Raw genomic sequence first — 15,617 nt, 5'->3', positions numbered from 1 at the left:
GGTGTGACTCTTGAATATGTGGTGTTTGTCTTCAAAAGTTGTCTAGGAAGTAAGGAAAAATTACTTGAGGTAATGCATCAAAAACACATTTACCTTCCCTCTGATGTTAGAAACCAACTCCCTGTGGAATAAGCATTTATTCACTAATTTAACCCTCAAAATAACAAATTTAGAATCAACCTGCATTAGGGTTATAGGTGCTTAGTATTAAAACAATATAGAGTAACCCAGGGATTGGCAACCTTTTTCCCAAATGGGACAAATAGCAAATACTTTAGTCCCTGTGTGTCATTACAGTCTCTGCCACAGCCATTCAACTTGCCATTGCCGTGTGAAAGCAGAAATAGGTGATACATAAATGAATGAGTGTGGTCAATAAAACTTTATGTATGGACACTGAAATTTGAATTCCCTATGATTTTCACGTGTCATGAAGTAATATTCTCCTTTTGAACTTTTTTAACCATTTCAAAATATAAAAAGCCATGCTTAGCTCACAGGTCGTACAAAACCAGGCAGCGGGCAGGGTTTGGCCTGCAGGCCGTAGTCCCCTGAACCCTGGAGTAAACTCTGCAACTAACACTGTCAATTTTCTACCACTCTCTTCCCCTCCTTTTTTTTTTTTTTTGAGGAAGATTAGCCCTGAGCTAACATTTGCCGCCAATCCTCCTCTTTTTGCTGAGGAAGACTGGCCCTGAGCTAAAATCCATGCCCATCTTCCTCTACTTTATATGTGGGACGCCTGCCACAGCATGGCTTTTGCCAAGCGGTGCCTGTCTGCACCCAGAATCTGAACCGGGGAACCCTGGGCCACCGAAGCAGAACATGCTGCGCCACTGGGTCGGCCCTTTCCCCTCTTTCTTGACTTGTAGCTCAAGATTGTTTGAGTGACCGACACACAGAGGTTTTCATCTGCTTCCTTCTTTTAGCCTAAGTGACTGGTTCTGCAATGTAAATGTGCCTAAGAATTGCTTTGCAGAATTGTATACACAAAACTCTATATTCTGTACTTCCTGGATGACTGGAGGTTTCAGGTTTAATTTTGCCTGCCCAGAGTTTCTGCCTCACATTTGCCCTTAGAATATAACTCCATTGTATGGGCCTGTCGAGCTCAGGAAGCCACTGGGACATTTTCAGTGTGACGATTGTAAGGTTATTGCCTCTCCACTCCAAGGCCACCCTTTGCCCTGCCTTGTGACATTGGAGCTGGGCCCTGAGAACGTTTTCTCCTTTGGCAGCTGGCACAGTGTTTACCGTTGTCAGAAGGCGGCTCAGGACATCCCTGGAGGAGGAGGGAGCTTCTCTTCTCTTTCCAGTGGGTTCTCACCTGCTTGCATCTGCAGCACATGGTGACCAACAGCAGTTGGGATTCCCAGTGACGCCCCTACCTCACGCGGCTTCCAGCCAGTTCCACTGGCGCCCCAGCTGGCTTCCCAGCAAGTCTCACCCAAGTCCCAGAATGTTCTAGAAGGAGGCTTCCTGGTGAATGTCAGTGCATCATACCCACAGGCAGTTTCCCAGGGAGTTCCGCCAGTGTCCCAGAGCGTGGCTGCCCAGCATTTCTCTTGGCATCACCCGACAACGTGGTTTCCAGAGCTCCAGCAGGCCCCCGAGGACAGCCTCCTTGCAACGCCCAGCAAGTCTTGCAGGCACCCAGTGGGCAACTTGCCGGTGGTTTCCACTGGTGCCCCCAGGGGGCGGGTCCCTGCCTGCCAGCCTAGCTTGCGGCACCTCAGCGGACTTTCTGCCATCCTCCATGCCGTGGCTGCCTCCTCCCCAAAGAGGCTTGGCTCTCGGGCCTGGAGGGACCCTCTTCCAGATGGGCTCCTTCCGCGGGTGCTCTGCCGCGACCCTGGCAGGAGGGGCCGCCCCTGCTCCCTGCTGCTGGTGTACCCTTTAGAGTGCTCATGACCCCGGAGTAGTTAATCTCTCGTTACCAGTTAATGATTCTTTCATTAAACTTTCTCTGTTCAAGTGACTGTGTGGTTTCTGTCTCCTGAACAACCCTAATTCAAACCATCGGTGTCAAAACTTCTGGAGTAGCAGCTGGTTGGAGGGGCAGGTCCTGAGTGCGTTCAGTGGTGATGGCCTTCCTGCACAATGACTGTTCCTTTTAGACTATATAGCAAATATGTGTAAACATTTCTGTGATTAAAAATAATTTCCTTTGAACTACTAGTGTTTCCTGTGTGTTGAATCATTTGTAGTTTCTTGTCAATAGATTCATTTCAGAGATGATCAGCATGTTATATTATTCTGTTCACCATAAATACCCTGTTCTTTGGGGTTTTTTTAATTAGAATGTCTTGTTTTATGTTTATTCCTTTTTTTTTTCCTTTTCCCTTTCATGACCAGAAGATAGACAGTAAGAAGCATACAGTACAGATGCTTGGGTACTGACTTTGTGCCGATCACCTGTTGACAGGCATCGCTGCAGGGCTGCCTGAGGTGAAGCCCCCGCGCCCGGCGAACGGGATGCCGATGGAGTCAGGAGAGACGGAAATACTCCGAAAAGCGGTCGAGGACTATTTCTGCCTTTGTTATGGTAAAGCTCACTCTCAGCATTAACTCTCTGAATAGTTGACCATCATGCAAGACAGCGTTATGGATATTTTATTGCTGTGACTGTTTAGAATGTCTCTAACGTTGAAAAATCCACATTCTCATCAAGCAAAGAGTCGGTTTGTAAGTACCCGATTAAGTCTTCTTACAGAAGACAGCTTGGTCTCTCCTGGCCCATCGAAACCTCTGGATCGATCAGACTTCATTCTCTGCTCTCGTTGAGGGAGCCCCCACTCCACAGCCAGTGCGGTTTTTGAAGATGTCCACTGCCGGTTCAGTCACCAGCCTCTCTCTCCACCTATGCACATCTTTCCACAGGCATTAACAGAGTTTTTTTAATACCTACACAGTGTTCTTAAAAAGCTAGATAAACAAAACTCTCAGGTGGTATAATGAAACTGACCAGCAGAGTGTGACGCTCCTACCATTTACGGTCATCTCGCCTCTTCTCCCAGGTAAAGCCTTAGGGACTACAGTGATGGTGCCTGTGCCATACGAGAAGATGCAGAGAGACCAGGCGGCTGTGCGAGTGCAGGGCCTTCCAGAAGGAGTCACCTTTCAACACCCAGAGAACTATGATCTTGCAACCCTGAAATGGATTCTGGAGAAGAAAGCGGGGATTTCATTCGTCATAAACAGGTGACAGGCTCCATCCTCTCCTTACAGTTCATTTGAAGGTAAACTGAGAGCTTGATCTCACTCAGTTCATTAATTCTGTCTGTTGCGTTTGGAAGTCGGTTACTCCGATGTTTGATCTGTCTTCTTGTGTGTTCATGTCGGGTAATAGTATTGGTTTTCTTGCAGACCTTTCCTAGGTCCAGCGAATCAGCTAGGTAAGTGACAGCTTCTCATCCTTGGTGCCTGCCCTTAGCCGATAAACCAGTTCTGCTCCTCTTAATTAAAATGCAAGTTTGGCACATTCTAATGCTTGTTCATTCTTTACCTTCTCCCCGCTGAGGAGGCAACTCTGACGTTCCGGGGGTGGGGGGGTCGTGGTATTTGTTGAGTGCACAGCTGAGGGAAGGACACACCCAACCAAGGTCAAGAGAGTTGAGACACAACCCTCTGACCAGCTCCCGTCCCAGCGAGTTCTGCGTCCAGGCCACACAGACCAGTAGACCTATCTTGTCCTCGTGCACAGGAGTATGAGGATGCTGGGGTCTCTGTTTGACCACCAGCCACAGGCCAGGCGTTGGCTTCCAGGGTGGATCTAGAAGGTGTGAGCATTCCCGTGCTCCTGAGATGCATGGTCTAGGAGAAGGAACGGGTGTCCAGCAGAGAACCAGAGGTGACCCGTGGTGCTGGCAGGATGGCTGGAGGAAATCCCCAGGAGTCCCTAGGAAGGGGACAGAATTGTGTCTCCAGAACAGCTTCCTAGAGGGGCTGGCCCTCAAGATAAGCAGGGTCTTAACAGGTTGGTTCTCCCGGGAAGCCCATTCCATTGATCAAGCAGAAAGCCACATGGAAGGGTGTTCGAGGCCAGGAGCCTTCATACTCTCCTTAATTTATGGTGACGAAGGGACCCAAAGAAAAGTAACTTGACCAGAAGCATTTAGAGACCTACTATGCCCACTTCTTATTATCTCGGGTTATGGTTCTGGAACGTGGTTGGGAACCTTGGGCCATAGCTGTTCGTGGAAGACCAGGTCTAAAGAGGGTGTCTTCCTGAGACCATGTATGTAGAGATGGCCCGGGGGTGGGTGGGGTGCAGGTTGCACACTGTGGGGTACAGAGGGTGACGTGATGCGCTCCGGTTCTCCTGAGCGTCACCTGCTCACAGAGCACAGTCTGTTTTTGGAGCAACCGTGAGTTCCTGGAATCCTCTAGCTCACATTAAAGGAGGGACCTGAGGGTGAGGGGTGGCAGGTGACCGGATGCTTGTCGTCCCAGATGACTTGTACTTTCGTTATAGAATAATGCGGCTGACGCTTCTTCAGTGCTTACGCTGTGCCAGGCACTGTTCTGAGCACTTTGCGTGTATTCATTAATCCGCACTCACCCACTATTTTCAGATGAGGAAACTGAGGCACAGGGTGGTTGAGTAACTTGCTTGAGGTCGCCCAGCTGGTAAGCAGCAAGGTGGGGTCCACACCCGTGCTCCAGGCCCGGTCTGCTCCTCGGCCCCCATTCTGCCCACACGAATGGCCCCAGGATGTGGGGCCTGCTGTGAGGGTCTCTCCCCCACCAACTCCGTGATGACCTAGAGCTGCGAGTTCTGTTCTCTCTGTATTGACTTGCACTTTATATATGTTTGAACGTTGTCGTATTTCAAAGTGCAGAAAGGGGCTAGTGTGTGTCTTTTTACTCCTGCACAGGTGGGCCTGTAGTGGTGACAGATGCTGAGAGATCGATGACATCGCCAAGTGAAAGGTAAGGGAAAAATTAAAAAGTGAAAACTGGGGCCAGCACCATGGCGTAGTGGTTGGGTTCAGCGCGTTCTGCTTTGGCGGCCTGGGTTCGCAGGTTTGGATCCCGGGTGCAGACCTACACCACTTGTCGGCCATGCTGTGGCAGCATCCTACATAACAAAATAGAGGAAGATTGGCACAGATGGTAGCTTGGGGTAAATCTTCAGCAAAAAAAAAAAAGTAAAATCCATATCTCACCCCAAAGTGTTGGTTTTTAGACTATGGAAAGTCTTCCTTAGTTTTTTTATTCAAAAGGATTATGATGGTTCATGTTACAGTTGAGGCAGGTTTGCCTTCAGCTTGATGGGGGAGGGAGGACTCGAGAGCTTGGAGACCCAGGACGTTCAGGTCCCGTGTGTCTGGATGCCTGTGGTCAGTCCTCACCCTGCCTGTCTTGACCAGGGTTCCCTTCTCCTTTCAGTTGTGGCTCCATCAATGTGAAAACTGAGCCCATGGAAGATTCTGGTACGTACACGAGTGCTTTTAGAATCAAGTATTTAACAGGTTGTCATTCGATTCCTTTCTTTTGTTTTCCTAAAAAAAGAAATGAGACTCTCAGTAAACTAGGGTTAGAGGGAAACTTCCTCAAATTGATTTTTAAAATCTACAAAACACCTACAGCCAGCATCATACTCAATGGTGAGAAACTAGAAGCTTCCCCACTAAGATCAGGAGCAAGGCAAGGACGTCCCCTCTCACCGGCCCTTTTCCACTTCACAGGGAAGGCCCAGCTAATGCAATAAGAGGAGGAAAGAAAATGAAAGGTATACAGATTGGGAATGATGAAATAACACTTTGTTCACAGAGGACATGAATGTTTATGTAGAAAATCCAAAAGAATCGACAAAAAAATCCAAGTAGGGGGCGACTAGGGCACTAATAAGCCTCAACTGGGGCCTTATTTGCAGAATAGTCATATTTTACTCAAATATCTAGAAAAGAGAACCTTCTAATTCAGTAAGTAACAGGCACTAAGACATTATTAAGTAGACAGATTTGTGGACAAACTATTAATTGTATTTAAATTAGAACCTGACTGTGAAATGAGTAAAAAGTCTTGAATACGCATTTGAATTGTCACCTGGTTTACAAACACAGCAGTGTTTTCATCGTTGGACACACCTCATTCTACCCCTTCCTTCCACTCTCTGTCACTTCTGCAGCAGACCTGTGGCACTGTGACAACGTGCGGGAAAAAGATCCGCCTTCAATGGATGAGAGTAGTTGACCCCCATCCCTGCCCTTCCCTATTCCTCAAAAAAAGGAAAATGGAATTAGAAAGAAGACATTAAAAGGCTAATAAATATAGAGAAAAAAAAACTTGTTAACTCAAATGTTTAATCAAGGCATGGGAAAATATTGAAAACATTAAAAATGGAAAGATTAGAAACTCTAAAATAAACAAGAATATAAAACTAAAACTAAAACCTCTAAAAGACAAAAATGAACAGAATCTGGCTATGAGAGAGTAAAATTAGAATTTAATAATGCTTAGAAAAGCAGCCTAGAAATATGAAATTAGTAGTTCAAAATGTAAAGTTAAAATTAAATCTAAGATAACCCAAAGGAAAAACAAAGCTGTCAAGGCTGGTTTATGCCCCACCGCCTCCCCAGTCCCTGGGGGCACCCCTGGGACATGTGTGGACCAGTCTCCATGGCCCAGCTCCTGCATTGTCATACCCCAGGGTCCTCCGACCACAACTGTGGGTGCTCATGTCCCTCCCATCCACATGTAATCATGTGCTTCGTAGAAGTTCCCCTTTAAATGTCAGTCGGAAAATAATGGTGGTTGTCCACTTCAGTGCTTCTAGGTAAAACTCACCTGAGTCAGTGACAGGAAACAGCCACGTGTTTCCACTAAGCAGAGCTCAGCGTGGGTGTTAATCTCACCTGCGACATGACACGCCTTACACATTCGCCCGTTTAATTTGGCCTTGGATGCTTTCAAAGCTCAGATACGTTCTGCTTGTGTCTCAGACAGTCACAGAGATTTTAAACGCTCCACGCCCCAGTCTCCTCTTAGAAACTGGGAAGACAGATGAGGGGAGTGGGGGCTGCCAGCTCTCCCCAGGGCCCTGTCACAGACCACAGCCCACACCGCCTCTGTCTCCTTCCTCGCCAGCTACCAGGCCAGATGAGCGGTTCCCACCCACCTTAAAATAGGCCTCTTTTGTTGAGGCCTCTCTTTGGAGATGTGGTTCCATTTAAACAAAAATGTGCTCTCTATTAAGGTGGCTTTCTCCTGTGGATTTCGTGATCCCATGGGAGTCACTGCCTGCTGCCCACAGGCTTCTGAGGCCTGGCTATCGATCAGCCCCATTTCTGTGATATTTGTATAGTGCTTGCTACATACAAGTGTTTAAATGGCTTTCAGTTTTCAATTTCCTTCTGTCTCTCTCTCCCTTTCCCTCCCTCCTTCTCTCCCTCCCTCTCTCATTTTGAGGAAAGGCTGAAGTAAATCTGTTTCCATTACCATTTCAAATTTTGCATTCTCCGCTGTCAAATCTGGTTTCAATTTCCTGGATTACAAAGGAATTTTTCTTTGACAGCCCAGCTGTCACATGTTTGTCAAATGTTTCTGTTAGTAGAGTCATGATTGCCTGATCAACTTGGAATTTGTACTTTAATTAAAATTTTATTATAAAATATTACAAAAAGTATGCATGTTTGAAATTTTAGAAAATTTGGACTAACAAGTAGTAAAATTCCTCTTCATCCTTTCACTCTCTCCTCTCAAAACTCCATTCCCCTGAAATCTCCCTCAAATCACCTCAAATTCCATCCCCATTTTAGGGGCAACAACCCTTAACTGATTTGTGAAAATTCTTTCAGATCACTTATAATCAAACACACGAATAGCTTTTCTCTTTTTTATGCATAAATAGGCCATTTGTCAGCTTTCCTTTAATCTTTCCATCAGATTACCTTTTGTCCCATTTCTGAGCAACCTCCTCAACTTAATCTTCCACTTCACTAATGTGGCCATCAGCCGTGTCCATTCTGTTCCTCAGTTTTTCTAACAGATTTTGCTTTTTGATAATCACATTCTTTAATATCCAGTCTCACTATCCTTATACCAACAGAGCTGTTAAAGGTTTTCAGAAGAACCCTCAGAACTTGTAAATTCATGCTAAACAGTGAATCCCAAGCTGTGCCACAATTTTTGCTTTTGCTGTTATTAACCTTCATGGTTAAATTATATGTATGCTTCAATATCACTTATCTGTTGTTGTATTAAAAAAATCCTCCCCAAAAAACACCCCCCAAAACTTAGTAGCTTCAAACAGTAACTTAGTTTTTCTCCCAGTTCTGTGTGACGGCTGGGCAGTCCTTCTGGGCTGGGCTGGCTTGGCCGAGGCTGGATGGTCTGGGATGGCCTCAGTCTGAGGCCTCAGCTGGGAGAGCCGGGCACCTCTCCTCAGGGCCTCACATCCTCCAGGAGGCTAGCCCAGGCTTGTTCACAGAGCAACTCGGTTCCAAAAACAGCAGACATGGACGCACATGCACTTTTCACGCCTCTGTTTGCATCCCATTAGCCAACCTCCCATCAGCCAAGGCAAGTCACGTGGCCAGGCCCAGCTTTCCAGGGTGGGGAAGTAGACTCCACTTATGGAAAATAGGAGAAGGGAAAGCCACCTCACAAACAGGTGTGCATACTGACAGGGGAGAAATTTGGGCTAATTTTTGCAATCTACCACACCTTTCCCTGATAAAAGCTTTTGGTTTTACTAGTATAGTTGCCCCAGGTTTTGAAATCCATTTCATTGTAATGGATAAGTTAAGATTATACTTGCCAATTCAGGTCCCATTACAGAAGAATATTTATAGCATTTCACGTAAATGCACGTATATATTCAGCCATCTTGAAAGGGAAAACCACCCAAAAGTGGGGTAGACCTCTTTCTCCTTCCCTCCCCTTCCTCCCTCCCTCTCTCTGTTCCTTCCTTCATTCTCTCCCTCCTTCCTTCATTCCTTTTAAATTGATTTTACATTATTTCATATTTATATTTATTTTTATGTGAATAAGCCTTTTGTTTATAGTGTGTGAGCTAGAGGTTCTTTTGCTGATTATAATGTTGCTATGTTAAAACAGAATGTGGAAGTTAGATCAGCTTATCATATTTCTCTGTTGGCGGGTTTGGCCTAACACATAATTTGCTCATTTCCGTTGCATTCAAAGGCATTTCTGTGAAAGCAGCAGCTGTGTCAGTCAAGAAAGAATCAGATGATCCTAATTACTATCGATATAATATGCAAGGTAATACCATTTTATCATAATTTTCTTCTCCAAAAGTTATTTGTGATGGAAAATTTTAATTAGCACACATTGGAAAAACAGGCCAAGAATAATAAAGATGCATGTACATTTACCTGGATCTAGCCTACTGCCAATTAGAGGAAAAAATTTTAGTCATAAAATAGGTTTTATTTAGCCTAAATCCGTATGCTCCCAGGTATATGAGAATGTAAAGATATTTCAGGGTGTATGTTACTTGAGTTTGTCTTAAATATTCTTATTTTGTGTGTTCTAGAGTATTCCCCCAATCCTCTTCTGTCCAGTCTGTCCCGTAAGTTGAGAAAATATTGAGTTATGAGAAAATATTAAAAGTTAAAAGAGATGGAAATTAGAGTTAAGAAATGCAGATGCCCGTTATTGAATAATAGTTGCTTCATTGACATCATACAAGTTAAATGGGGAGCAGAAGACAGTTATTAGCAAATGCACACACTTCTCAAGCGTGGTCAGGTAGGTGCTCTGCACTGTGGCGTGGCTGGGTCCTCCACCCAAGACCGGAATCCCGCTGGAGCCAGAGTGCTCTCAGCTTGACAATATGGTATCATCCTGACACTGTGACTCTTGTACAGCATTCAGGTCCTTTCTCCACCTTTGAGCACCACTGTGAACACAGGCAGAGTGCAGGCCAATTTGCAATTAATTCCTCAAACATTATTAACCGATTTGAAATATTTCCTACAAAATCGTAACTTTGGAATTTTCCTGCAGCATTACATAGCTCTGTAAATTTTACTAAACACCTTTTTCAAGAAATCTAAAGACCAATGAAAAGAGACCAATGAAAGTGTCTGTTGTCAATAAAACATCCCTCATGACTGGGGTTTATTGTAGGAAATTAGTTCAGCATGTGGAAATCAATCAGTAGGATACAACACAGTAGATTAAAGGACGAAAACCACACAATTATCCCAATAGGTGTAGGAAAGAGGCATTTGACAAAAATCTAACACGCTTTCATGATTTAAAAAAACACTAAATAAACTAAGAATTGAAGGGAAATTCCTCAGCCTTATAAAGAGCATCTACAAAAAACCTGTAGTTAATGTCATACTTACTGATAAAAGACTGAAGGCTTTCCCCCAAACCAGGAACGAGATGAGGATGTCTGTTCTTGCCACTTGTTTCCAACATTGTCCTGGAGGTTCTAGGTCGGACAATTAGGGAAGAAAAAAAGGCATCCGGATTGGAAAGGAAGAAGTAAAACTGTTTCTGTTTGCAGATGACGTCATCTTGTCTATAGGAAATCCTAGGAATTCACACACTCACAGTTGGAGCTAATAAATGAGTTTAACAAGCTTGCAGGATACAGGATACAAAAATCAACTGTGTTTCTGTATGTTCAGCAATGAACAAGCGAAAAATGAAGTTAAGGGGCCAGCCCAGTGATGTAGTGGTTAAGTTTGCACACTCCGCTGCAGTGGCCCAGGGTTCACAGGTTCGGATCCCAGGTGTGGACCTGCACACTGCTCATCAAACCATGCTGTGGTGGCGTCCCACATATAAAGTAGAGGAAGACTGGCACAGATGTTAGCTCAGGGCCAGTCTTCCTCACCAAAAAAAAAAGAAAGAAATTAAGAAAATTCCATTTACAACGGCATCAAAAAAGAATAAAATACTTAGGAATAAATTTAACCAAAGAAGTGCAAGACTTCAGTACACTGAAAACTACAAAATATTGTTGACAGAAATTACAGAAGACCTAAGTAAATGGAGAGATATCCCACATTCATGGATTGGAAGACTTTCCTAAAATTAATATGGAAATGCAAGGGACCCTGAATAGCCAAAACAATCTTTAAGAAGAACAAAGTTGGAAGACCCATACTTCCTGATTTCAAAACCTACTACAAAGCTACAGTGATCACCATTCTGTGGTACTGGCACAAGGACAGACATGAGCCAATGGGACAGAATTGAGAGTCCAGAAGTAAACTCAAATTTACAGTCAACTGATTTTCAACAAGGGTGCCAAGACAATTCAATGGGGAAAGAACAGTCTTTTCAAAAAATGAACAACTGGATATCCACATGCAGAAAAGATCAGTTTGGACCTTTACCTCACACCATATACAAAAATTAACTCAAGGTGGATCAAAGACCCAAATGTAGGGCTAAAGCGATATTAGAAGAAAGTATAGACATAGATGTTTGTGGCCTTGGATTAGACAGCGGTTTCTTAGATAGGATATCTGAAGCACAAGCGGCCAGAGCAAAGAATAGGTAAATTGAACTTCATCAAAATTAAAAACTCTTGTACTTTAAAGAATACTATCAAGAAAGTGAAAAGACTACCAACAGAATAAGAGAAAGTACTTGTAAATTATGTATCTGATAAGGATCTAGTGTCCAGAATATATAAGAACTCTTTCAACTCAACAATAAAAATACAAACTACTCAGTTTAAAAATGGACAATTGATTTGAATAGGCATTTCTCCAAAGAAGATATACAAGTGGTCAATACACACGTGAAAAGATGCTCAGCATAATTAATCATTAGATAAGTGCAAAGCAAAATCACAATGAAATGCCACTTCATACCCACTAGAATGACAATAATTAAGAAGGCAAACAATAAGAAGTATTGGTGACGGTGTGGAGAAATCGAAAGGTAAAATGGTAGGAATGTAAAATGGTGTGACTGCTTTTGAGAAGAGTTTGGCAGTTCCTCAGAAAGTTAAACAGAGAGTTACCATATGGCCCAGCAATTCCACTCTTAGATACCAAGAGAATTGAAAACGTATACCCACAGACAAACTTGTACATTATTCCCAATAGCCGAAAGATAGAAACGACCCAAGTGTCCATCAACTGATGGAGGGACAAAGAAAATATGGTATATCCACACAATGGAATATTACTTGGCCATAAAAAAGAATGGAGTACTGATACATGCTATAACATAGATGAACCTTGAAAACATTGGGCTAAGTAAAGAAGCCAGACACAAAAGGGTACATACTGTATGAATTCATCCACAGGAAATGTTCAGAATAGACAAATCTGTAGAGACAGAAAGTGTATTAGTGGTTACAGGATCTAGAGAGAGAAGGGAGTGGGAAGTGACTGCTAATGGCTACAGGGTTTCTTTTGGGGGTGATGAAAATATTCTGGAAATAGATAGTAATGATGACTGTACAACCTTATGAATATATGGAAAACCACTGAATTGTATACTTTAAAAGGGTGAATTTTATGGTATATGAATTGTATCTCAATAAATAAATAAATAAGCAGACTCAATGTACAATTAACCTGTATCTATAATCTGTATAAATAATCTGTATAAAATAAAATGTGATTAACTTCACATTTAATTTGACTGATTATCAGATTATTTTCAACACATTCGATGCCTATTCAATACAAACAATTTTTGCTCTCAAAACTCTGGACCAGGAATATTTTGTTATAACTGTCTCTGGATTAATTTACCAGGAATCCTCATGTTCTTCGTAAACTGACACTGGTCATCTTTTTACTCATTTGCTTTTTTATTATTATTGTGATAGAACATACATACACCAGATAAAATTTGCCATTTTAACCATTTTTAAATGCACGGGTCAGTGGCACTAAGTACAATCACATTGTCGTGTGACCATCACCACCGTCCATCTCCAGAACATTTTCCTCATCACAAACAGAAATTCTGTGCCCATTAAGCAATAACTCCCCTTTCCTATTCCCCTTCCCCCTGCCCCTGGCACCCACATTCTACTCTCTGTCTCTATGAATTTGCCTGTTCCAGGTGCTTCATGTAAGTGGAACCATACAGTATTTGTCTTTTTGTGACTGACTTGTTTCTCTTAGCATAATATCTTAAACGTTCGTCCATTTTGTAGCATGTGTCATAATTTCATTACTATTCATTTATTTTTAATTTTACCTTTTTTCTTTATGGAGTGACTACTATTTGATATCTTAACTCAAATTTGATGACTGAATTTCTGCTCCAAAGCAGATCCTTTGATAAAAGGATCCTGCTGATAAAAAATTCCTCATTTTGAAGTGTTTCAAATATATACTCTTCTGCCTCCACTTTCCAGAGCATGTCAGTATTTTAGAGTTTATCTACACTGAATTTACTGCATGTGATATTTAGTTCTAGATTTTGACTTTTTCTTCTTCTTTTTTTTTTTTTTGTTTGCTGAGGAAGATTTGCCCTGAGCTAACATCTGTGCCAGTCTTCCTCTATTTTTGTATGTATGTGAGTCACCACCACAGCTTGGCTGATGAGTCGTGTAGGTCCACACCCAGGATCTGAACCCATTAACCCAGGTCACCAAAGCAGAGCACACCAAACTCAACCACTACGCCCTGGATTTTGACTTTTTGAAATGAAAGAGGAGGAAGAGAAATACATTGGCCTACTTCTGTTTTTTATGTAAACTTTACTGTGCTTAGAGTTGAACCTAAACAAGGAGCAATTTGTTTTTAAATTATTTACCTCTACTTCTGTTTGGTAAAGTCATGTGAGACTCAAAATGGAAAGTGAGTTGCTTTCATATTGAAGTGATTTGTATTTTGTGGCGTCTGTGGCCGCGTGTTGCCCAGCGTGAACAGTTTGATGATGCACTGTTGAAGGTGCTTCGTGTTCTAGAAATGAGCCGTAGATGGCCTCTGTGTATTGGCCCCTAGGTTATTTCTTCACAGCAGCTGAGACCTGTTAGCTCAAAGGCCTGCAGGACCAAACTCCATGAGCTTCCAACTTCGGCTAGGCACAAAGAAGGAAAAGCCCAGGGCTGCAAGCACCCCCACCCTGCTGGCCCTCACAGCTCTCTAATACTGGACAGCCTCATTCTGGGAGGGACTGTCTCCAAATGCAAAGCTGTCACAACGCCGTCCAGAGACAGCTGTGTGTGCTCCTGCCACCTCCGGGTCAGATCTTCTTCCTGATGAGCCCTGACATCCCTCGAACCCCATATGCTTGGTTTTTGGCAGAACTGTGACAGAAATAGGCGAGTTGATACACTGGTTTGCAGATTCTGTGCAGTGCTGCTGCCCTGCGCGCTGTGGCTGCGGGAAAGGCCTTTGCCTGAGTCTGTCCTGCCCATGAGCAGCCCAGGATGCCCTTGCCTTTCGTGTCACCACAGAACCTGAGTGTAGCGGCATGCTTCACATTGAACAAGGGGATGGGGATCATTGGTTGAAGACAGGCCAGAGAGCCTGCGTATCTGCAGCCCGATGTGACGGGAGGCCCCCACGTCTGTCCTGCCCTCCTGCCCCCCGTCACCATCTTACCAGCAGCCTGTTCTGAGCCTCCTCCCTTTGGCCTCTGCCTCCCTCCTGCTCCCCTCCCTTCCAGTCTGACCAAACACAGGGCGAGAGGCTGGAAAGAGAACAAAAAAGCTTAAATTCACTGTGTGCCTAGATAGATAATCTCCCCCTCCCCTTTCTTCAAATAATTGCAGAATTGGTAAACAAACAAAAAGGTGTTATCGAGACCTCGGGCCCTCCTACAGCGTTGTGTTGGTGTGAGTTTCCTAACCCGAAATATGTGCAGAGTCTTCCTTTAAGACTGCGGTTGCTCTGACTTGGTCCTGGGAATGGGAAGTGAGGCCACCGTCAGCCAGCGCAGCCCTGGGCAGCAGCCGTGGGGCCGGCTTGCTCATCACTCACTTATGTCACAGGCTCCGATTCTGGGTCTGAGCTTCACAACAAGGGAAAAATATAAGAACCGCATAATGAAGTGTCTGTGGGGGTTTTTTCCTGTTGCTGACAGACAGATATTGATTAATAATTTTGTAGGATACTTAGAGTCACTGATAATAAAATCCAAAATTTATTCAGATTCGAACTTTTACCTGGCAAATAAAGTATGTGTTGAATTCCTCTCCTCCTTTTTTTCGCTTAAAAACTTTTGGGGAATAAAACATAAGACTTAAAAAGAAGTCATAAAACGTCCCCACTTTGCCACCCCTAATGAAACCACGCATCCTGGCAATAATCATCAATGGCTGTTAGAAGCCTTTGTAAAATGCCGATGGGGACTTTATCACAGTGGGTCAGGCTGACAGCGCCTGCATTCACCGGTCAGGGTTAACCTCACAAAGATAGAGGTGTGAGTCACAATGTGCCTCCTGACAGGATCCGGGAGGAAGTACGCCTCTGGGATCATTGCCCCCAAAAGTCAAACTTAACCACCAGTTTGCAGGAAATTCGGGGGATATAGGAACATAGGAAAACATCACCATGAGAACATAGGCAATAAACTCCAGAATGGGAGTAACTCAACAAGACAAATTGTACTGGGTTCTCCAGCAAAGAAGGGCGAGTTAAAAAAAAAAAAAGCGGGCTGGCCCCGTGGCCGAGCGGTTAAGTTCGCGCGCTCCGCTGCAGGCGGCCCAG

The 15,617-nt window shown here is 43.8% G+C and overlaps 1 protein-coding gene across 2 annotated transcripts in view; it reads left to right on the top strand.

Annotated features, from left to right (window-relative positions):
* The window catches only part of LOC124242078 (general transcription factor II-I repeat domain-containing protein 2), a 56,325-nt gene that overhangs the window by 22,740 nt on the left and 17,968 nt on the right, over positions 1-15,617 (top strand). For both annotated transcript variants that reach the window (XM_046666630.1, XM_046666629.1), the window contains exons 4-9: positions 2,426-2,545; positions 3,018-3,201; positions 3,367-3,395; positions 4,878-4,932; positions 5,392-5,435; positions 9,151-9,228. In XM_046666630.1, coding sequence (XP_046522586.1) covers positions 2,426-2,545; positions 3,018-3,201; positions 3,367-3,395; positions 4,878-4,932; positions 5,392-5,435; positions 9,151-9,228 — 510 coding nt within the window. The remainder of the gene's footprint in view (positions 1-2,425; positions 2,546-3,017; positions 3,202-3,366; positions 3,396-4,877; positions 4,933-5,391; positions 5,436-9,150; positions 9,229-15,617) is intronic.

Source organism: Equus quagga, chromosome 7 (assembly GCF_021613505.1).
Source record: "Equus quagga isolate Etosha38 chromosome 7, UCLA_HA_Equagga_1.0, whole genome shotgun sequence".
Taxonomy (NCBI): domain Eukaryota; kingdom Metazoa; phylum Chordata; class Mammalia; order Perissodactyla; family Equidae; genus Equus; species Equus quagga.
The sequence above is the reverse complement of the archived record's forward strand: the minus strand, read 5'-3'. Positions and strand labels throughout refer to the sequence as shown.